Source organism: Cicer arietinum, chromosome 7, assembly GCF_000331145.2.
Source record: "Cicer arietinum cultivar CDC Frontier isolate Library 1 chromosome 7, Cicar.CDCFrontier_v2.0, whole genome shotgun sequence".
NCBI lineage: Eukaryota > Viridiplantae > Streptophyta > Magnoliopsida > Fabales > Fabaceae > Cicer > Cicer arietinum.
Genome location: NC_021166.2, coordinates 10,637,274 through 10,662,202, shown reverse-complemented (window position 1 = coordinate 10,662,202; position 24,929 = coordinate 10,637,274). Strand labels below are relative to the sequence as shown.

General features: G+C 28.9%; 4 protein-coding genes across 11 annotated transcripts; all 4 read right to left on the bottom strand.

Annotated features, from left to right (window-relative positions):
• Positions 1-11: 11 nt before the first annotated feature.
• Positions 12-4,153, bottom strand: LOC101501165 (flavonoid 3'-monooxygenase CYP75B137-like). Its single transcript, XM_004515716.4, has 2 exons — positions 3,011-4,153; positions 12-1,250 (listed from the first exon to the last, which is right to left on the bottom strand). The coding sequence occupies exons 1-2, from the start codon at positions 3,947-3,949 to the stop codon at positions 630-632; spliced, it is 1,560 nt and encodes a 519-aa protein (XP_004515773.1). The 5' UTR covers positions 3,950-4,153; the 3' UTR covers positions 12-629.
• Positions 4,154-7,398: 3,245 nt separating this feature from the next.
• On the bottom strand, positions 7,399-10,196 carry LOC101501479 (uncharacterized). 3 transcript variants are annotated; one of them, XM_004515718.4, is made up of 3 exons: positions 10,029-10,196; positions 9,860-9,919; positions 7,399-8,141 (listed from the first exon to the last, which is right to left on the bottom strand). In XM_004515718.4, exon 3 carries the CDS (start codon positions 8,109-8,111, stop codon positions 7,605-7,607), a length of 507 nt encoding a protein of 168 aa, XP_004515775.1. In that variant the 5' UTR covers positions 8,112-8,141; positions 9,860-9,919; positions 10,029-10,196; the 3' UTR covers positions 7,399-7,604. The 3 variants fall into 3 exon arrangements, with proteins under 3 accessions (XP_004515775.1, XP_012567388.1, XP_004515774.1); XM_012711934.3 differs by having other exon boundaries at positions 9,860-9,910; XM_004515717.4 differs by lacking the exon at positions 9,860-9,919 and having other exon boundaries at positions 10,029-10,194.
• A 3,948-nt stretch (positions 10,197-14,144) lies between these two features.
• On the bottom strand, positions 14,145-17,950 carry LOC101502003 (uncharacterized). Of its 6 annotated transcripts, none has more exons than XM_027330957.2 (5): positions 17,670-17,950; positions 16,066-16,300; positions 15,614-15,729; positions 14,933-15,427; positions 14,145-14,629 (listed from the first exon to the last, which is right to left on the bottom strand). In XM_027330957.2, exons 2-4 carry the CDS (start codon positions 16,180-16,182, stop codon positions 14,944-14,946), a joined length of 717 nt encoding a protein of 238 aa, XP_027186758.1. In that variant the 5' UTR covers positions 16,183-16,300; positions 17,670-17,950; the 3' UTR covers positions 14,145-14,629; positions 14,933-14,943. The 6 variants fall into 6 exon arrangements, with proteins under 6 accessions (XP_027186758.1, XP_027186755.1, XP_004515778.1 ...); XM_027330954.2 differs by lacking the exon at positions 14,145-14,629 and adding an exon at positions 14,730-14,821; XM_004515721.4 differs by lacking the exon at positions 14,145-14,629 and having other exon boundaries at positions 14,730-15,427; positions 16,066-16,265; positions 17,670-17,949.
• A 4,274-nt stretch (positions 17,951-22,224) lies between these two features.
• On the bottom strand, positions 22,225-24,309 carry LOC101502959 (MYB-like transcription factor ODO1). The gene is made up of 2 exons (XM_004515723.4): positions 23,942-24,309; positions 22,225-23,116 (listed from the first exon to the last, which is right to left on the bottom strand). The coding sequence occupies exons 1-2, from the start codon at positions 24,202-24,204 to the stop codon at positions 22,552-22,554; spliced, it is 828 nt and encodes a 275-aa protein (XP_004515780.1). The 5' UTR covers positions 24,205-24,309; the 3' UTR covers positions 22,225-22,551.
• Positions 24,310-24,929: the final 620 nt, after the last annotated feature.

Sequence of the window (24,929 nt, the reverse complement as noted above, 5' to 3'; positions counted from 1 at the left end):
TTATACACAACTGAAATAAATACTTAATTTTATTGAAAACAATTAAAAGAAAAAATATACATATTCAGAAAAATACTTATACATAAATTATAAATGTACTTGCATTGAGCGGTGAACCGACACTCTATATATAATAAATGATTTTTAAGGTGAAGAAGTGTCTCATGTAATTTACTGTGAATCGATGCTTGAAACACATTTTAAATTCTAATAATAATCAGCTCTTCTTAAGTATTAGTGCCCCAACTGAGATAGTGATCCAATTAACGTTTGTTCAACAAAAAATTAAGAAAATGAATTTTAGTGTCCAAACCTTGACTTATACTACATGTTTTCACTTGTTTTTATTGAATTAATATCAATCAGATTACTGTCTCAGTCGTAATGACGAAGAAAACCTTAAACTCCTACACAAAGGTGGCGATTTCTGTCATTTTTTTAAAAACTATTTTCAAGCATCGATCTACCATAGACTATAACAATTCTTCACCCTAATAAATGACTGTATCGTAATCTAAATATTGAATAAGGGCTACATTTGGTATAGTAGTAGATTTACCATAATCACAATGGTTCGCGATTTTGGTAAAGTTATTGTGATACCAACAACATGGACATAGTATTCAATTCTATTTATAAAGATCTGGATTGGACTGTCGTGGGGTAGGGATGGCAAGCAAAGGTGTCTTCTTTTTGAGAACAAGACTAAATTTCTCCAATACCTCAACATTTTCTCCTTGGGGTATTGACCAATGAAACAAGTGCACAAGAGTAGCTATGAAGTACAAAACAGTCCTCTCAGCCATTGCTATTCCAGCACATATCCTTCTTCCGGAACCAAAAGGAAAATAATTGAAGTCATTTCCACTATAATCCCATTTACCATCCAAAAATCTTGTAGGATCAAATTCTAGTGGTTTGTCCCAAATAGTAGGGTCTCTATGAATAGCCCAAACATTCACAAACACACGAGAACCCTTTGGAATTGTGTACCCTCCCACGTTGGTGGTTTCACTTGGACAATGAGGGACTAAAAGTGGAAGTACTGGGTGTAAACGAAGGGTTTCTTTCATGACTGCATGTAAGTAAGGTAGCTTATGAATATGAGACTCTTCTACCAACTTGTCTTTTCCAACTACAGCTTCTAATTCCTCTTGAACTTTCCTCATCACTTCTGGGTTGTTTATTAGTTCTGCCATTGCAAACTCAATTGTGTTGGAGGATGTGTCTGATCCACCCACTACCATATCCTGTAATGTTTGTGCTCATCCATAAATTAGTCAAAAAAAACATTCAATGTCTCTCAATCAAGATTTTGGAATTTTAAAACTTAGTACAAGTTAGTGTAATAACTTTAGTCCTCAATGTTTTAATTGTGTGAATTCCTCCAAGATATCAAAATTGTGCATTTTAGTTTCTAAGGTTCTAAAAAAATGATGCGAAGAATCTTTTAGGCCTAGTGATTTTGATCATTCCATCTGATTAATTATCACACGCGAGTATAACCTTGACACATGTTACTTAGACTAAGCTGTAGTATATTATATATCATGTCACATCATCATCATTTTTAATAATAAGAAATTGAATCACTAAAGGACCAAATTCACAAATTGAACATTTTATCTTATACCCTACGTTTATATTCTTCCCTTATATTTTATAAATTATCTATTTTTTTTCTATCAAATATTTTTTTTGAAATACAAATATATTTTAGAAAATTTTAATTTTATATATCAAAAAACTTTTTTCTCTGAAATACATTTATAATCTAAAAAACTTGAGATATAATTGTGTTTATGAAAGTTTGAAATTTGTATTCTTAAAAATTTTAAAAATAAAATTCTGAAATACAAATGTGTTCTATTGGAATTGAAAAAAGTTTTCTAAAATATAAATATTTCTAAAAAATTCAAATGTTTCAAAAAACTTTTTTTCAATTTTTTTAAATTACAAATTTGTATTACAAAACATAAAATTTATCTCTTTATTTAAAAAGATAAAATTAATTTTTTTATTAAAATATGGGGTAAAAATATAACCGTAGAGAATAGGATAAAATTTTCTTGTGATATATAAAAAATCTAATTGGAGTACTGAAATATAAAAGACTATAATTATACTATCATAATATTATAGGACTGAACAGTCAAAAAATAATATTAGATCAACATGGCATAACAAAAAGTAAAATCACGGGGACTCAATGCATCATGATAAAACTTGTGGACCAAATTTTTCAAAACAAAAAAAAAAAACACGTGGACGAAATTTTTCAGAACATGTAGACCAACATCACATAACAAAAACTGAATTATGGCTTTTAATAAATAAAAAAATGATTACTTAAAATAAAAATAACTTTGGCTCTAAATTCCATCTAACCAAAAAGGATTAACTTGCATGAAACTTATTTATAATTTTAATAAACCCTTTACTTCACTAGGTATATACGTGGGATTTTTTTTTTTATTTGACCAAAATACTTGGGAATATGAGGTAAAAAATAATCTCAATAGATGGTAGCAGGATATATATATATATATATATAAATTTTAATAATAATGTGTCAAAATAAATAGGAGGAAGTTGTTATAATAGGAGACTTTTTATTTGTTTATTATTATTATTAAAATTATTATTATTATTATTATTAAAATTTCTAATATTATTAAAATTATTAATGTATTTTATTTATTAAGATATTTTATTTTATTAATAGTATTTTAAATTTTTAATTATTTATAATTTATTAATAATAATAAATATAATTAATAATAAACAGAATTATTTATTAAATGATAATATATATATATATATATATACCACTGTTAAGATCAAAATTTTGTTGCCTTCACATTATTTTAATAGTAGAATATTTTTGTATTTTTTTGTTTTGTTTTGGAGTGTGGCATTTTGGTTAATTATAAAAAAAATATAAATAAAAAAAATTCACATATATGATATAAAAATGAGCTGGAAACAAAAAAGGTAGCAGCAATGTTACCATGAGGAGGGCCTTAACGTGGGTGTTTGTGAATGGCGTCTTAGAATCACCCTCTTCCTTCAAATTCAACAAAAACTGCAAAAAATCCTTACTTTCATTCTCCTCTTCCTTCTTCACCCTTTCACCAATCATCTTTTCAAATATTCCATCGAAACGAGGCACCAAATTATTCATATCTTTCACCACACCTTGCAAATCGAATCGGGCCAACCCGGGAAAAAAGTCCGACACATTGGGTTTCCCCAAAAGCCCTACCATCTCCGCCACCACCTCCCTGAACTCCGCCCCTAATCTTTCCCTCTCTTCCCCTTCCACCCCCGCACCCCACATCATATTTGTAATCACGTTCAGCACCGTTAAAAACATTTGCTCCCCCACATTTACCGGTGACCCGACCCGACTGTGCAAATACCCGACCGTTTTCCGAACCTCGGCACGGCGACGGTCGTAAACGGAATCAAGAGTGGTGTTGCTAAGCATCTTAAGCACACAAACTTTTCTCAGCATCCGCCACTCCGGTCCGTACGGCGTCCACACTATATCGCTGCCGCCGTAAGTGGCTGCTCTGCCGGCGGCGGGTACGTCACGGTTGGCGAAAACGGTGTCGTATTCTTTTAGCACCTCACGAGCCGTGGTAGGTGACGTCAGCACGATGCCGAGTTTGCTACCGAGACGGAGCTTGAAAATTGGGCCGTGAGTTTGGGCCAGGCCAGCGAAATAAGTGTGAAGTTCTGGATCGAGTGATAGAAGGTTGCCGAAGAAAGGAAGGCCCGATGGGCCTGGTGGTAACTTTTGGGTATTGGATTTAAGATATATTATGTAGAAAAGAGTAAGTGCGGAAATTATGAAGAATGCTACGACTAGTGTTGTGTTGTCACCACCGTACCAATCCTTTAGGTTCGTGTTTTCAAACGAAAAAATTGTGAGTGGAGGAATCATGGTGCTATTGTTAATTTTGTGTTTGAGGTTTTAGATAGAAAAAATAGTTGAAGTTGTTACTAATAAAAGAACGATTGAGTTGGCGAATGACCACTAATGCAATAGAGATATCCGAAAACGACAAATGGGGAATTTTGTAAAAACGGTGGATGAACTTAAACGACAATATAAGGGTATCTCCAACCAACAATATCCTATCTATGCAATTAGTGTCTGAATGACTGGGGAAATCAAGTGTCCACTCATAAACAAATTCAATTTTTTTTTTCTTCTTATAATAAATTTAAAGTGAGAATTTTCTGACAAGTATGACAAATATATTTCACTTAAAAGAGTTTAATATGTTTAAAAGTTTGTAAAGAGTTTTATTTCATTGGATTTTTTAAGAATACAATTAAGTTGTTACAATTGAAAGGTAACATAGTTGAGATGTATAAGTAGTCATATGATGATTTTGTACTACAATTTTTTATTAAAAAAATGCAATGAATTTTTTTTAAGTGTTAACCTGATATTGGGTTTGATGATTATTTTTTAAAAGAATATTATGGTTTACAAATATTAGTAGTTGTTGAAAGAGATCTCAATTGGGTTTGATGATTATTTTTTAAAAGAATATTATGGTTTACAAATATTAGTAGTTGTTGAAAGAGACTCAATGATCAAATATTATTATAGCTTTTGTGGTGGTTAATAGTTATTGTGAATATAAGACTCATTTAAGTCTAAAATTAAAATTACATGATATTTACTTTTGAGATTTGTTTGTCCTCAGTAGAGGAATTTTGCCAAAATTCAAAAGTACATTAATAATTTTGTTTTACAAAAATATATTTATTTAATTATCATTAAAAAACACAAATTCTTTTTTCTCTTATTTATGATACCAATAATTATAGTAATACTTCACTTTCACAGCAATGGATTAATTTTTTTTTATTTAAAAAATTGTCTCAAAATAAATTATTATTTCAATTTTTAATACACTTTTTTTTTCTTTTAATTGTATAATTTAATTAATATTACTTGCGTTATTTCCAATACAAAATATTTTTTACTATATATTTATAATATTGATAATGTATCAATATCTAATAAAAATAATTTGATAAAAATACTATTCTCTCTTTTATTTATATATCTAATAAAGATAATTTGATAAAAACAATCTCTATTTTATTTATATATATATATATATATATTTTATATAAAATGATCAAACAACTTAATTGTTATGAAATAAAAACATCGATAAATTTAAAAATAAATTACAAACACCGTTTAACAAATTTATTGGATGAATTTTGTCATTACATGTTCTTATAATAAAGGACGGGCTTATAATATAGAATAGACGGAGTAATTTATTTTAGACACTTGATTTTTTAAAATTTCTTAATTATATATGTTTTGGCCGTTTTTCCATGATAAGATTCTGGTTCAACAGTCGGCGAAGTTTGATTCTTGTCTTGTGGTCCCTTTTTGTTTGCTTGCATTTATATCTGCCAAATTAAAAGGCTAAATATATTTTTAATTTTTATTTTAACATTTTTATTTTAATCATTTTAAAGAAAAATATCGTTTAATTAAGTATTCAACAAGTATTTTTCAATCTCTGATAAAATTAAGTACGATTAATTGTCATTTAATTTGAATAATTTTTATAAATATATTGAAAGTATTATAAAAAAAAAATTCTACAAAAACTAATATTTTTTAATTTGAGATTTTTTTAAATATAAAATACTTAAAATAAAAAATAAACAAAAATGTAGACCTATAAATTAGATTTAGAATTAATTTTTGTAGATACATTTTTTATAATATAGTAAATATATATACAAAAATTTATTCAAAAATATATGTTGATTTAATAGTTTTATAAGAACTAAAATTTTGTATTTTTTTATAAATATTAAATTGAGAGGTTGAAATTTTACAAAGACTAAAAATATATTTATTTTTTATTTTTAATTTGATGTCACTTATTTTTAATTATTAAATAACCTTTAACTATATTTGTCAATAAAAGTATGTCATGGACATCTTATCAAACACAAGTCTACTTGCCTCCAAACTAATTTTTAGACCAATGAACAGAGGCACAAGACTCAGCAAGGATTCCAACACTATTCTAGCTGACTTTGAACCATATAGAGACTAATCGGTAAACTTATTTACTTTACAACACTAGACCCAATATCTCCTTTTTGGTCAAGCAACTTAGTCAATTCATGAGTTGTCCAACAAAATCAAATTTTGAGGCAGCAACCGAAGTCGTAAAATACATTAAAAGCAGTCCAGCATTAGGATTATTTTTTCCATTAATTCTTCTCTGCAATTGTGATTCTGATTGGACAACTTGTGCTGATAATAGGAAGTTTATTAGTGGATATTGCATCTTCTTTGGGTACTTATTAATTTTATTGTTATTCTTAGCTAGTTACAATTCATAGTATATAAATACTGGATTCTATTTTGTATTCTTTAGCACCAGTCATGACAGGTATATATTGGGTTATCCCATTCTTTCAATATCAATGAGTTACAGTTAAAATTCATCAAGTGTCAAATTGTAATAATGTTACTCTTAATGCATATTTTATGTAAAACATAAGTTAAAATTTTCCATTAAATTTTTGTATTTTCTAATCTCGTTATCAATGGGTTTCTTCTATTAGTTGGTTTGACCAGCCAAATTAGGAGAGAAGATTTAAAACGGGAAATGGTCTAAAAAAATAGAGATGGTGGTAGCAAGGGTGATGATGACAACGGAAAAAAAGTTGTGTTGAAAACAGCCGTGAGATAGTATGATAACGAATCAATATACGAATTGATTGGAACATCAAGCCATGGAGACTGAACCACATGAGGCAGGCAGCATGATTTTGATATTGCAAAAATTAAATGCTCTCACCATCACTATAGATACTTTGGAGTTGGGGCTATGGGTAAAAATCTTCATTTCTCAAAAGAAATAGAGATATAGTTTTTTAGTATAAGTGATATAAAGGTACATGTTCTAAAAATATGTAACATTAATTGAACATTTAAAAACCAAATACATAATAATGGACATGTTTATTTCTTTTAAAAAATAGAGAGAATTTATACTCCTTTATTACAATTTGCCACTATGTTGAGAGTGCGTTTCTAGTTTGTAGGTAAAATAGTAATTTTTAGGTCTTTTGGACCTGAGAAACCTTTCAGTTCATGTTTTACGAATAGAAGTAAACTGCGAAATACTAGAAGGTAATTCATTTATAAGCAGTAGCACAAAAAACCTTCTCAACCTTCAGCCTAACCTGACTCTGCTAACAGATAAAACAAGATAAAAATCTATACATTGTAAATTATAATATCTCTATTTGTGGAACACCATCGAACTTTCTTTATAACATGGCGTGGATAAATAAGTAGCATGTGGACACAAACAAAAAAACCCAATGTTCAAATCTCAAACAGACAAAGTCACTTACTCTGAACTATAAAACAGTTCAATGATGTTTTCAAAAAAAGAAAACAGTTCAACATTACTTGAGAATGAAATGTTACACAAAATTGGCAGCAACAAAATGTTTGTCAGTATGTAGTTTACAAGTTTATTTGCATTTCTTTCACATGAATTTCCTTATAAAGAACTTCTCAGTATAGCTTATTTGTTACCTAAAGGGCCAAGCCTACGTAAGCAATCTGCAAAATTGGTAACAAATCCAGCACATTTCAAAGGGTCCTTGATATGTTCCTTGTAACAAGCTAACGAAGCAAGCCTCTCAGCCATGCAACGCTCAGGCTTTGGGTTTGGAAGCTTATACTCTTTATCATGGAGTTCCTTTGCCTTTTGGGTTACTTCCTGCAACAAGATCTCCTCTTGGTTCTGCAATCTTTCCAAAACCTTCTCACTTTCCTGAAGCACAGATCGAATGCCTTCTAACTCTGAATGGGAAGGGTGTACAGGCACTATTGCAGGTAGAAACAAAGGGGGCTGCACTGGCCACCCTGGAGCAGGTGCAGTCTCAGTTTTTCCAGCTACATTAGATTGGGGATTTTCAGTCTCTCGTGCTACTTTACGTCTGACCCTTCTTGTTTTCTTCTTTATCACTGGTTCGTCAACAAGCTTATCAACAAGGTCATTGCTAATCTGAATTGTAAATTCACCCATAATGCTATAAAGATATCAATATGGTAACTCCTGCAATATTTACCAAACATAAGTGATAATGCTAGAAAAGGATTGGTGCTAGACAGTAGAAAATATTATAATTAACATAGGGGTTTGTTGAATTTATATTTTCAAGATATTCCAATTAAATTTTGTGGCTTTTGTTTACAGGTAACATTTTATGTCAGATTTATGAAAATTAAGCGTTCAAGTGTCTAATTTATACGGCCCAAGGACTCCTGATAAACTAGCGTTAGTAGTGTGAGTCGGACATAACGTTTTGGGAGTTGCTTTCTTGCAATCACATTTCAGGTGAATCGTGTCAAGGAAGTTATAGTTAATAACTATAATTAAGAATTCCTCAGACATGTAGGTTAGAGGTCATGTAATTTGAAAGGTCTATTGTAATATAAAAGCTAAAACTTAACCTTTGTGTAGCAGATGCTTTGCTTGATTATGAGGCCAGAATCATCAAGATAATCTTCCTCTTTCCTGGTTTTACACAGGAACCAGCCATTGGCTGGTTTGGATTCTATATTCATTCAAACCTTCTCTATTTCGTTTGAACCGCTATCTAGATTCTAGAGTGTTTGCTTAACATCAAAGGTGGAGATTATCTTTACACTCTGTAAATTAGTAATTTACTCCTCCATTAAGTTCCTTAATAAAGAGCAGTAAATTGAAAGTGGATGACAATTATCTTAAATTTCACATGCTGAAGGAATCTCTAACGGAAAGTAACAAAATCTAGTCACTGTATTAACAGTTACCCTGGAAAGGGGAAGACATTGTGCATAGTCACACATCATTTCAGGTCCAGTATAGTTTCTCACAGCCGTCACAAAATACTTGAAAGATGTGTTTAGTAACGTAGAAATTGGGTCTTAATGTCTAAACTGAAGCAGAGTACTTAAACCAACATAAAATTGAACAAGCTCTAAAATAAATTTAGTTTGCTTAAAATTTAATTTTGAAGTTATTATTATAGTAAAATGATACAATAGGTCTGAGAAATTCGGAAGCTTCTGTTTACCTTGAGAAAAGGTTTTCTATTTTCTGTTTTCAAGGAATGTTTCCTCAAAATAAACGAGTTCTTAGATTCAATTACAAATTGGTAGCTTGAAACGAACTTCAGAACGAAATTCTTTTGAAGTTGTTTTGACTTTTAAACATCAAATAAAATTTAGTTTGTAAAATTTGAAGTGATAATCCTACACATACAATTATGAAGTGATTCAATCTTAAAGTTGCCGGACAGAACAAAACCTAGAATTAAGACTAAACCCCCACAAATCATGCATTACTCTCAACATCTAATTAAGCATTCGGCAAAACACAATTGAACTACTCGATACATTCTAAAAGGTACTTCTGTAAAAGCAGAAAAATGAATTATCTAAGTAAGAAAAATGTGGCATCACACATCATTGCCAATACTACTCGGTACAAGCTCTACATCTGTTCTATCCAGGTGTATAATCCAAACGTTTTTTCCACTAATCCAAAGGCCAAACGCTAACTTCTCTTTAAATCTAAACTTCTTTCAACCTAATCGTATTGAAAGTCATTATTATTTTTGTCTATAGATCATAAATATCATCATAAACTCATACACATCTGCGAGTTCCCGGGTTCGAACCTATTGAAAGTTGTTACATGCAATTGATATATGCAACATCGAGAAGAACTAGATTTATTCGTTGATCTAGAATTAGAGCATTCATTGCACAAATAGAAATGAGACTAACCCTAGGGATTGGTCTGAATATCAAAATGTTCAACTGAAGTGTTTTGAAAACCTACAAAAGCTAGAGCGATATAAACAAATTGGGAAAAATGTGTCAACGAAAATCGATGTAGAATAATTCCAGGATCAAACGCATCTGAAAATTTGAACATGGAAAATGAATAACGTACCGAATTGCACGATATCAAGTTAGCGCAAGACGCTGATGAGAAACCACGATATTGTGTGGGCTAAAGCAGAGAATGAAGAAGCAATCGACTATATTGCACGCATTTGGCATTGGCAGTACGAACGAAGCGCACCCTCAACTCAACTTACCCTTCCTCTCAGGTACACGACTCGACGTGGGTTAGCCTGGGCCGACTATTTATTGGGCCTAAAAGAATATTTAAAATCATTGGGCCTCCGGATATTTAGGTGCAACAACCCAACACAATGTTCTCCAAGTTGGACCACATGTCATTACTCGTTAGTCATTGCCACATATCGAATATATTTAACTATAAAAAAAAGGAAGATTATAACATGCACCCTCACACCTAAACCTGCTATCATACATGAAAATATAATTTTACCCTTTTAATTATTTATAATAAATTTCAAAATTGATAGTTTCAGAAGTTTTAAATTTTTGAAATAAGGATTACATTTCGAAAATTTAGAAAGTTTCAAAATTCGGAAAGTTTCCAAATATGAAAAAATTTGAAAATTTTCCTATTTCGAATGTTTTGAATTGTTTGAAAGTTTCAAAAATTCTTAAATTTTCTATTTCGAAAGTTTCGAAGATTCTAGAAATTGGCATTTCGAAACTTTGGAAACTTTCAAATATTTTGGAAAGATGGGTGAAAAGGTGATAAGTTAATTAAGTTGAAGGTTTTATAAAAGATAAAATTATATTTTCACGTTGATTGAGGGGATGACAGGTTAAGATGTGGGGGTGTATGGTAGAATCCTTGAAAAAAAAGGTTTGTTTCTAATATGGGATGGGCTTAAAAGGTCCAACGCAATGATATCAAATATAGGAAAAGCCCAATGAAGTAGGAAGAAATAATTTGATATCAAGGTCTAATCTTGTAAAACTCACGTGATGATTTTGATGTTCAATCATCGAAATCATCTCTTGTAGCGCACAAATACATAAATAAGAAATCTAGAAACATTTGTGGACTATCACTATTCTACACATCACAAATCATAGTTAAATCAAATGGCCCTTATAGTACACCTCAAGTAACAACAACTTCACATGACTTTAAATGCCACTTCAATTATCATAAAAATTGACTACAATAAATATGAATTCAACCACTCTATAAATAGGGAGTTCATTCCCTAAGTATCACACACTTTTATTCATTACTCACTGTATTTACTATCTGTTTGCATCACACTCTGTCTTACTTTGACATCATAGTATCTTTGCAAATACCTTCATTTGGAGTTGTAGTTTACGAAAAATAGAAGCTCAGATCAGAGCATCACCACATCCAGTATATAGCTCACATAACTACCATCGGTGATCAACCTCGTAAGTTCATACAAGAACAACTTAGTTAGGGGATTGGAGGAGAGATAATGCGAGGAATTATTTTAAATTTAAGTTGTTTGATTCAATTATCTAGAGGAGAATGGAGAGAAACAAAATATCTCATAGATCTATCTATGTCTCTCTCTAATTTGTAGGATTTAGAAGGGAGAGAAGGAGATCAAAATAGCTTATAAATCATATAAAATTCCACACCTCCTATTGAAAACAATATAAATTTAATTAAAAACTCTTGTTCCCTCTCCCATTTTGATCGAAATATATTTTTATTCTCTTCCATCCACTTCCTTCTATTACATCCACCCCCTTTGTTAATATTATCATCTGAGTGCAACGTTATTTTGTTTATCGTCTTGATATGATGTTGTTTGATTTTTTCATCTTGTTGCCGTATTCATTTAATTTAGATTTGACATACTTTGATCCATTACAAGATTAAATCAATGACTATGATGTCATCAACATTACACATTCAGAGATCTTAGTATTTCAAATACTTGAATTTTATCATATTTATTAGGATATTGTTGTTTTATATTATTAATCCGGGTGTTATGAGTTTATTTGTGAATTTGTCATTTTTATTTTAATAATTTTAAATTTATATTGTATTGATATATTATACTCGTTTAAATACATGAATATATTTTTTTTTAATAATAAAAGCAGAATCACCGTTGATCTAAAGCTTAGCAACAAGTTTTATAATATTAAATATATATTATTTCAAATATAATTAAGATAGCCTTGTTTATATTAAGTATGCTTTTGACTTGTTCCATTGCAAATGCATACACACACCATGATAATTATCACTAAATCAGCAAGACTACAACAACGAGGTATTGATAAAGGTAACCATCAACAAAATTTCTTCAATATTACCGATTTAAACATAAACATAATTTAACTAACTCCATCTTACTTAATTTTATTATTATCAAAATATTCTTAGATATAGGAATTTCTCATACAAAATAAAATGAAAAGAACTAGCCAGCAGTTAGAAAATGTAATTAATTGAGTACATTAAGAAAATTAAATAAAAGTTATCACTATTTTTAATATTATATAAAATTGGTTACTTTTTCTAATAATTATGTCCGATTTGATTAACTTAGACATGGTTTGCCACCTGTTTAATAAGTTGGTGAATACTTTTGATTGACAATATCTGCCAACTTGTACCGCAAGAAAATTCATGGCGAAATATATAATAAACCTAATAATTAATAAATATATTATCATATGCAACATAGCTAACATAGTAACAGCCAATTTATTAGCCATTTTGAGGTAAATGACAAGGATCAAATGTTATGCCAGCTCAAGAGAGTAACCATACACACTTGTAGTGTAGTGCACAACACTTCAGCAGAAGAGAAGACAACCGTTCAATTTTCGAAATCTTAGCGACGTTCGTTGCTGATAACCAAGTGGAACGAAAAATACAATCCTTGTAGCTGTTATTAATTAGGTCACTGGTTTAGTTTGCAAATCGTGTTGTTTTCTTCTTGGAGTGTCTCTTTCTTAATCTATCATGATTAAGAAATTTCCTTGAATCGCAATTCGTTGTTTACCGAGTGCGTAAAGTGGTTTAAGTTTTTTTTTTTTTTTTTGAAATTATATTATAAAGTTAATATGTCAATTGCCAATAAGATGATAAAGTGGATAAACATCAATTAAAGTTTAACCTTGAGTGTCCTTATATCATCATATTTTGTATAATAACAAATTACAACTCTTATTCCATCTTATAAACGTGCTTATCTTATAGTGGATTTATTTATTAAAAATTAATCTACGACAATTTGATCATACCATTTTAAAAAACAAAAACTATGAAAATAAAATTGAAATCATATTTCTAAAGTGGAATGTATACTAGCTTTTTTGGCCATTAAATTAAATATAGAATACATATATATACAATGGCATTACAAACTGTGTTTTTATTCCCACATTTTTTCCCGCATCTTCTCTAATCTGTAGCATCACTTTTTACATTTTATTTCTTCCATTTATCTGCTCTTATTATCTCTCAATATTCTACTCCTTGCATCGTTTTCCTGAGAATATATGTGGGGACAGTTTTCTCGCATAACTTTAGAAATTAAAATGATAATAGAACTGAATTAACAAAAGGTTCAGACCTCAAAGTGAAGGTAAAGGTACCCGAGAAAAATAGTTATTATGGTGCATATGATAACATTATTTATAGTACCATTATTATGTATGTGCTTCATTATTTTCTTTTCTTTTTTTCAATATATGTGCTTCATTCAAATGTCTAAATTTTATTCAGCGATCAGCATAGGCACCCCAGTCCTACTTGTAGGCTCGACCAAAGTTCATGGTTATTACTTATTTCCTCGAAAAAACAAATCTAACACAAATAAATGTATTTAGTCTAAATTTTAAATTATATTTCAACTTTTGTTAACTTTATTTTTTCTTATATTTAAGACTAAATGGATTATTAGAATAATATTAGCAACACAATTTTTAACATATTTTCCTCTTGTTAATAATATATATTTACTTGTTAATAATACATAGATTCACGTCGTGAAAATCTGGTGCTTAACTCTGTAAAATGTTTCCCAACGAATAAAATGATATGTCAACTAACTCACACTTTTAATGATGATTTATCTTTTGATCAGACAATTATACTAAGAAAGTGCCTATGCAATCAACAACGGATTCCTAGACTATTCTCCAAAGAGTGTTTAGTGTATAAAATTAAATTACTATTTAAAATTGCATGAAAAATTAAGAATACATACAGCCTATAAAGGAAAGTGATAAAGATAAATAAAGATTTTTTTTTTGTTTTTTAAAAAAAATAATATTTGCAACGACTACTTACAAACTCCTACTACCTTAGAAACATCCACTAACACTATTTTATACTATTTTATACGATTTCACATTTTACATCATACTACATCACGATTAACAACAAAAATATAGGTAACTATCCGGCCGGGTTTTATGTTGTAGATTCTGAAACTTTCATTCAACATTACCAAAAAGGAACATAGCTCATGTCATTTTTGGTATTCTCTGCTATAGGTGGTGTCCCACTCCCAAAGTGCTTCCACTAATGCTGTTTCATCGAATCATAGGCTATTTAAGAGAGAATTGTCACTGCAAACGCTATCTAGCAAAAGGGTATCTTCTCCAGATGATTTTTCAGCTGGGTTGACCTTGAATTCTCCTCTGAAACACTCTTGAAACTTAAGTACTTAACCTGTTTATTTTGAATCTCTTTGTACCAAAACAACATAATGATGATAAATATATAGAAAAACAAAAACTCTTCACCGAAAAGGGCTTTCATTGGTTAATAGATTTAAACATAATTCATTATAAAAATCCAGCATCCATTTCAGAAAAAATTGGGATGAGTACCTACAAAAATTACAGATAATTGTTGACCTTGTTTGAATCAGAAAAATAGTGCAATCCTAATTTACATTGGGATGTAAAGAGACACCCAGAACAGAAGAAAATATAAATCACCTTCCAATTCATTAACCAAAACCAGGCGGTAAATCAGGGTCTTCATCACTACAATCAGCTGGTGGATTGTGCTCTGCGTCTATTGAAAATCCAGGAGGTGCATTTTTATGATCATCTTCACCAAGTGTATTCTGTGGCAGGTGGGAATCTTCCTTGCACTCTGCAGTGGATCCTTGCCTCTGAATCTGCACCTTCCCTTTATCATGATCCTCGTGATTGTTATTATTCATATGATTCTGTAAGAGAGTGAAACCTGGCGGCTCTTCAGGATCATTTTCCTGCAAATGATCATCATTCTCAGTAGCTGAAGCTGTTCCACACCGACTCTGAACTGGCATTGCATCAGATGTTGATGACAGAACCTCATCTTTCCCTTTGGGGTTTGCCAGTTTATCGTAGACAGATTGCACTGTTTCCATAATTTCACTTTTCATGCCATCACTTGATCTGATTATTTGCCATAAACTATCGGATATGTGGCTCATAACTTTCTCACTGAAAAAAATAAATAAAAGCAAAATAAAAATATAGTTCCTACATAAACTCAACTGATCCAACTACTTCAAAAGAAGGTACATACAGAGTCACAATGTGGTTGAAAAACAATGCTTTTTGAGTAAGAATATCATGAATCACTGTAAAAATGCAATTTATGCAGATGCTAGGTGGGGCAAAACTTACCCAACTTCTTCATATATGACATCAGAAAGCTGTCTAGGTTTCATATTTTCTGCTCCAGCCCGATTGAGTGCCTCTGACTGTTTCACAATTGATGTAATATGTTGCCGCAACTCTTCCTGTCATGAATTGTCACATTCAGAATTACACTCATACAACCTTATGGTTGGTTTTTATTTTTTAAAGAAATTAGAAAACCCCAAACTCATAAACCAAACAGTCCATTACACTGAGCCGTAAAAACTCATTACTGTTACTAACAATAACAAATTAACGACAAATACCAATATTATTATTTTCAAAGTAATCGTGAGTTTGATTGAGAATATTATCATATTCATAACCTGATTAGATATAAATTACATCAGAAGAAGCACAGATTTGAAATACGATATACACCCTAAAGAGAAAAGAAGAGAAGAGAGAGGGGAGTTCGGAATGGGAGTGAAGCATACATTGTCCTTGATCTTACGAATGATCTTCAAACGAAGCCTGTCGAAGTCACCATCATCTTTGAGTCTAGCAATAACCTCGTCTTTGTCAACCATAACCTCTTCTCCACTGCTTCCCATAACTCACATTCCTCCGACGTAGCACAAATAAACTGACATGTGTTTCTACTTTCTTCTCTGCAACCTGTGAAACCACGCTCCCTCTGCTATAAATCTATATATATCAATATGGTAACTCCTGACCAATTTACCAGAAATAAGTGATAATAATAAGAATAATAATAATGATGATGACGACGATGATAATAATAATAATCCTAGAAAAAGACTGGTGCTAAGATTATAAATAAATTAGGGTTTTTATATTTATATTTTCAAGATATTCCACTTAATTTTCACGGCTATTGTTTACGAGTAGCACTTTATGTCATATATATGATAATTAATTGAGTAAATACTTAAAATAGTCTTTGACATTTGTCGCTTTAATCAACTTAGTCCATTGCTTTAGAAGTATTTCAAAATGGTTTATGGCATTACAAAACATTGATCAAATCAGTCAATTCGTCAGTGTTTGTCACTTAATAGATGTAACGAGGCTTATGTGTGATGTTATGTGCCTAGTTGGCACACATGTCACTGCATACATTGCTGCCACGTTTGAACAAAGTCAATCGCAAATTTGAGGTGCCATTTTGATTCTTTCCTGGCTTATACAAAATAACCAACCAATGATCATGTTTGATTCTTTCTTCTTTCAATTATTTATTACTCGGAAGGAACCTATCTACCCTCTTTGCTTTACATATTTATTATCTATAAACTATCACTATGAATTAGTCAGTGTTGTTGATGGCGGATGGCAGAAAGCTGAAAATCCACCATAAAACACGCCACTGCAGAATAGAGCAGACATCCCTTAAAAAATTGTCAATGGCGGTTGTCAAAAAATTTGCTGGGCCATGCCCACCATTTAATGACATTAGAATTAGTAACTAATTCATGAATTAATTTCGCCAATAAAGATGAGTAAATTCAAAGTGCATGACATTTGGCTTAAATTTCAGATGCTAAAAAATCTTTACCGGAGATTATCAAATTCTTGCCACTGTCTCAACAGAGATGAGTTGGAAACTAACAAGATTATGCAGTGGGACCCATCGATTCAGGTCAAGAAAGTTTCTCTTAGCCCTCAGAAAATAATTAAAATTGCCATGAATTAAAATAGAATACTTAAATTAACCTAAAACTGAACTAGCTCTAACATGTATTTAGTTTGCTTAATCTTTTGTTTGAAATTACTTAAAGCACTAACCACAGTGTGCTATATCTTGGTTTATTATTATTGTTTTCCTAATTTTCCTATTATTATAGATACACGATGCAGTTGATACATGCAACCTCGTGAACAAATTGATTTTTAAGCCGAACAGGAATTGTAACATTCAAAGCACAGCAGAATATAAATGAGACAAACCCTATATTCGAATTCCACTGAAGTGAATTGATAAAAAAAAAAAAATCACGTACAACAACTAGACCAATAAACATAGGAAAATTGATTTTAAGGTTTAAACGCATGTAAACATGAAAGATGAAAAACATACCGAATCGCACGATATGAGGACGAATTTGGATTGCTGCGGTGAGGACGAATCACGAAGATTGGCAGCACGAAGCACTTTCAACTCAACTACCTCTCCTCTCACGACTCCACCGATCCACGACGGTTAGCAGGGTTGTGGTAACTTTTTTTTTTTTTTTTTTTATAGTTCGGGTTGGGTCACTATAAGATTAAAGTTAATTTTTGTACTTAGAAAAAAAAAAAAGTTAATTTTTGTATTTAAAATTTCTCTCTCTCTCTCCATCCTTTTCTTTTTATTCCGGAAATATTCATTCTTAATCTTCAGTTTTTCGAAATTTCAAGTTGTATGAATTATTCTGAATGAAAAGTATATTTAAAAAAAAAAACTGATTTCCGATTTTTTTTCAAAAGTATTCATTTTTTAAGAATAAAAAATAAATTTTTTTACCAAAGATTAAAAATTTAAGTTTTTCAGAAAATGTTATCCTTTTTGATAAAACATATATTTTAAGATTCAATTATGAAGAAAAATAGTGTATTAGTGCTATCAAAATTTTAACTAACTGATAATTGAGTTACTTTTTCTTAAGACATTTATATATTGTATATTAAAAATTGATTAAATTAATATTATCGGTAGATTTGTCTATTGAATTTAATTTCATAATTAAAACTCATAATAAATTAAAAGAAAATTAAAGTGTAAAATTAAAAAAATTTAGTAATATTAAATCTATAATTAAGTTATATTGGTTTATTATAGTCATATAATTTAATTATCGATTAATTAATTTGATAATATTAAAATATATTAATTTACAAATATACTAAAGTTTCTGTAAAAATAAAAAAAATGGAGCTGATGACGTGCAAAAGAAAGGGAGTAAAAGAGAGAAGTACGAGAGCAAAAACAAACATATATTATGAATTTGAGTTTTTTAATATTTTAAAAATTTGAAAAATAAAAAATAATGAAATACAATTTTAAAAATTTAAATATACTTTTAATTATTTTATTTTATTTAAAATTAACTTTTAGTTTTCTCTTATTTTAGAATCAGTTTTTGGTCCTCTTATTATTAAATTTTAGGATTTTTTATGTGTACAATTTTTGATGATGTGACGTTTTTATTAACATTTTTTTTTGTAATTAAACTATTTATATATTCAAAATTAATATATTTTATTTTACTTTATTTATATATATTAAAATATTTAAAATAAAAATGATTATTATTTTAAATATTTTAATTTATTTCTTTTTTAGTAACTTTAAATTTTAAAAAATATATATAAAATTTTATTTATTTTATTTTAAATATTTTAATATTATTTTTTATATTTAAATTAAAGACATTTATAATACTAAAATTATATATTTAAATATTAAAAATCAATTTACTTTATTTTATTTATAAAATAATATATCAAAAATTAAAACTAAAATATTAAAATAAATATTTAAAAATTATTTATTTATCCAAAAATAATTTAAAACATTAAATAAAATATTAAAATTTTATTATTTGTTTTATTTTTAATATAAAATAAATAAATTTTAAATATTTTTTAAAAAAACTCAAAATTATTATTGGATAAAATAAATTTTTATTAAAATGTTGCAATTTTAAATATAAAATAATATTAAAAATGTAATATATTTAAAATAAAATTTAATTCTTTTAAATAAATATTTTAACATTTTAAATTATTAAAAAAAGTTAAATAAATTTTAAAAAATTATTCTTAAAATGTACTTAAAAATAAAATAAACTTTATTGATTTATTTTTAATATATAAATAAAATTAATAACAAAAATAAGTTTATGAAAATTTCACATCATAAAAAATAATAGAGATAAAAAAATCTAAAAAATTAGTTAATAAAAGAATAAAAAATCAATTTTAAAAATGATAAATCAAAAATTCATTTGATTTAAAATAAAAAATAATAAGTTTATTTTAAAAATTGTGGAGCTAGGGAACCAAGATAGGTAAATGAAAAGACCAATGTTTAGTGCAAGAACCTAACCCAATATCATCTAAGTTGGACCATCGTGGACTTACAACGAGTTTCGTCGTCTTCTCTAGTCATTGATGGAGACGGTTTCTGAACATTATCTCTTTATCATTTTGTTCCAACAAAAAGAAAAGTATATAAAAATACTAAATATACAGAAACCAAGTTTATACGAAAATTAGTCTTATATCCTTAACATTGTAATAATAGTAATTAAAACGATAAATTATATATAGTTAGAACAACTTAATATTTTTGTTAAAAAGAATTACTTAATATTTATATACTTTGTACAATAAATTTTAAAAAGAGTGATAGTTTAGAAAATAAATTAAAAATTTATTTAAAATAAAAAAAAAATTTAAAGCTCTAAGCTTTATCAAAAGGAGAATGCTATGTTTACCATTTGTTCACGGTCTCGGTCTCGGTCTCGGAAGATTGCCTCCAAGTCCTCTCGTTGACAAGGAAAAATTTAAAATTAAAATGTCAAGATCAAGAAAAAATTAAGGGTGAATTTTAGGTTATGGACGTATTTAAGTCGTGTTTTTGATGTATTCTTTATTCGATTTTAATATTTATTTAAGTTAAAATTTAGATCATAACACATTTCGTAATTCGATTAAATTTAATCAATCGCAGATTAATTAAAATCAAATTAGTTATAAAATAAAACGTTAAATAATAATTTTTAAACTTTTTATAGAAAAATATTAACTTTTTTTAGAAAAACAATTAAACATAATAATAACTATATGGTTATCATTTGTCAATTCAATTAATCAGTAGTAATTTTTAGTATTGTTTTATAAACTTTAAATTAATAAATTGGTGATCTAATTGATAATTTTTTTAAAAAATAAATCAATAATAATAAAATTAATAAATTTGTATTTAAAATAATATGAGACGTTATTCTTTACCTTTTTTATTTTTATTTATTTTTTATAAATCGAGTCTTATACATTTCGAGTTAGGTGGGTTAACTTCAAGCTATAGGAAGCATTTAAATCGAATATACATTACACATTGTTTTAGTGTAGTTGAGAACACAGTATGTGGTGATTTCAACCACACGTTTTCAAACGCACGATTAATCAAATTTACAACACACATTTTTCTTTTAGGAAAATAAATACACGTGTTGCCTTGAAAACATGTCTTTTTATATTTCACACATTTGTCGTATTTTTTTTCTTTTTTTTTAAACAAAATTTTTAGTTGGGATTCGTTAATTGTTTTCAATTGTGATTTCATTTCTTTAAATGATTATGAAGAATGATTATGTTGATTTCATTTCTTCAACTATTGCAAATAGTATTAAGTACAATATGTTAATATGTAAACTACTAAATTTAAAAATACATAAATTAAATTGAAATGATAAAGAGATAGATATACGTAAAAAAAAAAAAGTTTTTTGATTAATTTTGTGTGTCGAATAATTTATAAGTATTGGTATTTATAGGCAAATGCTAGTATTATTGGCCAACATAATATTCTTTTGTTCGGCTAATTACACGGATAATGTGGAATAACTCTTGTTTATGGTAATTCATGGTGCCCAGTAGAGGTGTTGATCAACTTTAAAAGAGGAAACCTCTTCTGATCCAAACATTAAAATATTTCCATTTTGGTTCGATTTAGATGATAACTATAAAAAAATCCAATCCAAATTAACGAAGTTTAAAATTGGATTGATTTTCGATTGATTCAAATTATAATTTGTAATATATTATTTTAATAATATTATTATAAAATTATATTAACGTACTAAGTTTGAAACAAAAAATCATATATAATATACTAAAAATTAATATTACATAATAAGATAGATCGATTATGTTTGAATTATATGAAATAGTAACGAAAATATATAAACTTATACAAATAACAAATAAGTATTATAAAAAATTAATTGAAATTGATCAATAGTAGTTTATAAATGCGTTTTGGTTTTTAAAATTGAATTTGAAATCTAATATGATCGATTTTCTCATAAGAATATCCAAATTCATTCAATAATATTCGATTTTGTGCGATTTTCAATTTTTCTAGATCAATTTGTAGGGGTTTTTTTTTAATGGTTTGGATGAGAACCCTCTAGTGCCCAATGGTCGGCTCGTCTCTCCTATTTTCACGACATGTCTCGTTGACAATATACACACGTGTGTTTTCTCATTTCGTATCTCCATTTAATCATTAGTGATGCTAAAAACGGAGTACACAAACTCAATTTATTTATTTGGTCAAACAATAAGGAAATTATTTATTTAACTTTTCTTTCTTCCTTTTCTCTCTTTTATCATCTCTCATTTTTCTAGATATCTCAAACTCATAGCATCGTTTTAGTAAGGAAATTATTAACATAGTTGAGCTAATACAAAAGGTCCAGAGTGGACGTGAAACACAACAGTAACAACACTAATGTGTGATGTGTCTATGTGACTATGTTTCATTCGCATGTCAAAATGTTATTATGCATCAGCACATGCACCTCAATTGACTGATAGTCTCTAACGCGACAAAAAAATTAGAAAATGAAGAGAATACAACAGAATAAATAAATCACATAAGATTTCACCATTATTTTCAAAGTAAAAATCTGTGTACAATATTCAGGTTTTAGAACCCTCTAATATTACTTTTATATTTCACTTTAGTTTTGTCACTAAAGTACACATAATCAAATTACACCAATTGGAAAGAAAGTACTATGTAGCATTTCCCTGAATTTTGGTTTGCTAAATTTTTTTTTTTGGGTGCCATAGAAAAAACTCAACACAAGAGCATAAAATTTGAGCTCATGGTATTTTGTCACATGTACATATTTGAAGCCATTGATTTCCCTTCACCACCAAATATAAATACTTTATTTATTCATATGCTAATGCTTACTATTTTCCTTCATGTCTATAGTTTGTATTGTACTTGACTCTTTCTCATTGAAACAATTAAATCCAAAATCATGAATACCAAAATCTTGACAATCCAATAGCCAAGAACAATTATCCTCCCAAGAAGGCACAAAACTCATGTCATTTTTTGTATTCTCTTCTATAACTGTAGTGTTGTCCCATTCCCAAAGTGCTTCCACCAATGGTGTTTCATCCAACCACAAACTATTCATTAGAGAATCATCACTACAAATGCTATCCAGCAAAAGGGAATCTTCTCCAGAAGAATTTTCAGCTGGAGAGGAACTTGAATTCTCCTCTGAGTTGACAACAACACCATCAGTTCCCTTCACCTCATGGTTATTTTCAGCATGTGGAAAATTATCTGCAGGGGATGAATTAGTACTATCTTGTGATGTAGTTTGTTTATTGAGAGGTTCATGAGTAATTGGATCAATTCCCATCTTAATGAGCTTTTTCTTAATGTGAGTGTTCCAGTGATTTTTAATCTCATTGTCTGTTCTCCCTGGTAATCTGGAAGCAATCTTGGACCACCTGTGACAATAATCAACCATATATCAAAATCTATTACCTTAGCTTAGGTTGATAGCAACATTTTCATATATATAAGCTTGACATGGTACTCTTTCTTGGTCACAATGATATGTACTAAAATACTAATCAAATGAGAAGTCATCACACATATTGCCAAGTAAACTCGTTTGTCATCTCAATTTAAATTTATGGATAACTGTGTAATATTGGACTCTCAATGAATTGAATATCAGTATAAAGTTAATATATATTGATAACGCATGTCTTATTTTTATGTTAAAATTTATAAATATATGTTTATATATGAGCTAAATATGATTTAGTCTCTATAAAATTGCGGATTTTTCGAGTTTAATCCCTACTAATTTTTTTCCTTCTGTTTTTAGTCTTTTATTTTATAAAAAAAATTTGTTACTTTTTGGTTTTTAGTCCCTCATTTTATAAAAAAATATGTTACTTTTTTAGTGTTTATTTAGTAGCTAAAAGCACCCCTAGTTTATAAAAGGAGAGACTAAACACACCTGGTATCATAAAGGTGATGGCTGCAAATTGATTAAAAAATATTAAGACTAAAATTTTAAAAAGTGATATATCTACTATTCTAAAATAAAATATAAGTAAAAAAATATTAAAAAAATTGATGTATTTCACTTTACTTTAAATTTTCAAATACTATTTTTGTGTATATTTAATTTTGGAGGGAGTTTAGTATAATCTGGGAAGAAAAGAAAAGCAAAAATTGATTTGCTTATGCTTGAAGAAAGGCTAAAGGCATGATTAATTTAAAAATGCAGCACGAAGTTTGGTAAATGATAAATAAAGAACCTGTTTCCAAGACGAGCATGGAGATCAATAACAAGTTGTTCTTCTTGTTCGGTTAAAAGACCTCTCTTTAAATCAGGACGAAGATAATTAGTCCAACGAAGACGACAACTCTTACCACAACGCCTAAGACCAGCAAGTTTAGGAACAGCACGCCAACAACATTGACCATTTGTAAGAATGAAATTTATGAGTTTTTTGTCTTCCTCAGCAGTCCATGGTCCTTTCTTCACCCCAAGTTTGTCACAACAAGGTTGTCTCCCCATACCACTAACTTAACACCAATATAACTCTTTCAAACTAATGCAAAAGCATAAGTCTCACCAACACTTACTTTATATATAGCCATCACATTCTTTTTTTTTTTTTTTACCCTAATTAATTAATTATAAGAAATAAAAATGTGCATAAGTATTAAAATAAATAAAGCTTTTAAGAGACAGAGAGAAACAGGAGAAGGTTGAGGGGGTCCACTATGGGTTGTGAAAGGTCTGTGTGAACTAATATAGGGTATTCTGGTGTTTCCTAGCTGCACAAAATTGGTGATTGTGAAAGATGGGTCACCCAATGCCAAGGATTAATGTAATCAGGATATATTTTATATCTTAAAAGGTAAAAAAAATATAATGCGTAAAATGATTATGCTTTTTAACATTTTCCATTACATATACACTGCCATGATTTCACTCTTACTCAATCATTCCGTCATCACTACGTATGTGTGATATGCTGAGGGCGATGTCTAGTACTCTATTATCTATGCTCTTCATCAAAAATGTAACGGTTCATTTCATTAAGCTCCACCTCTTTTCTTTTTTTAATATACGTATAATTACTCTCGGAAACTTACATAAGTTTCTTATCTTGAGTTCAAATTTAAGATATTATATTCAATATAATAATATCGATGTATTATCCGTTGAATTCTAATTTAATGTATTTACTACATAACTGATCATTGATATGATTTAAAATATATCATATTTAAATG

Bases quoted from the DNA above. Each gene is read 5' to 3' on its own strand.
- LOC101501165 (XM_004515716.4), bottom strand. From the start codon at position 3,949: ATGATTCCTCCACTCACAATTTTTTCGTTTGAAAACACGAACCTAAAG. The intron at 1,251-3,010 runs GTAACATTGCTG...CAAACATTACAG, and splicing joins ACGTTAAGGCCCTCCTCATG to GATATGGTAGTGGGTGGATC.
- LOC101501479 (XM_004515718.4), bottom strand. From the start codon at position 8,111: ATGGGTGAATTTACAATTCAGATTAGCAATGACCTTGTTGATAAGCTT.
- LOC101502003 (XM_027330957.2), bottom strand. From the start codon at position 16,182: ATGGGAAGCAGTGGAGAAGAGGTTATGGTTGACAAAGACGAGGTTATT. The intron at 15,730-16,065 runs GTATGCTTCACT...AATTCATGACAG, and splicing joins TTCGTAAGATCAAGGACAAT to GAAGAGTTGCGGCAACATAT. The intron at 15,428-15,613 runs GTAAGTTTTGCC...TATTTTTTTCAG, and splicing joins GTCATATATGAAGAAGTTGG to TGAGAAAGTTATGAGCCACA.
- LOC101502959 (XM_004515723.4), bottom strand. From the start codon at position 24,204: ATGGGGAGACAACCTTGTTGTGACAAACTTGGGGTGAAGAAAGGACCA. The intron at 23,117-23,941 runs GTTCTTTATTTA...TTATTGTCACAG, and splicing joins CATGCTCGTCTTGGAAACAG to GTGGTCCAAGATTGCTTCCA.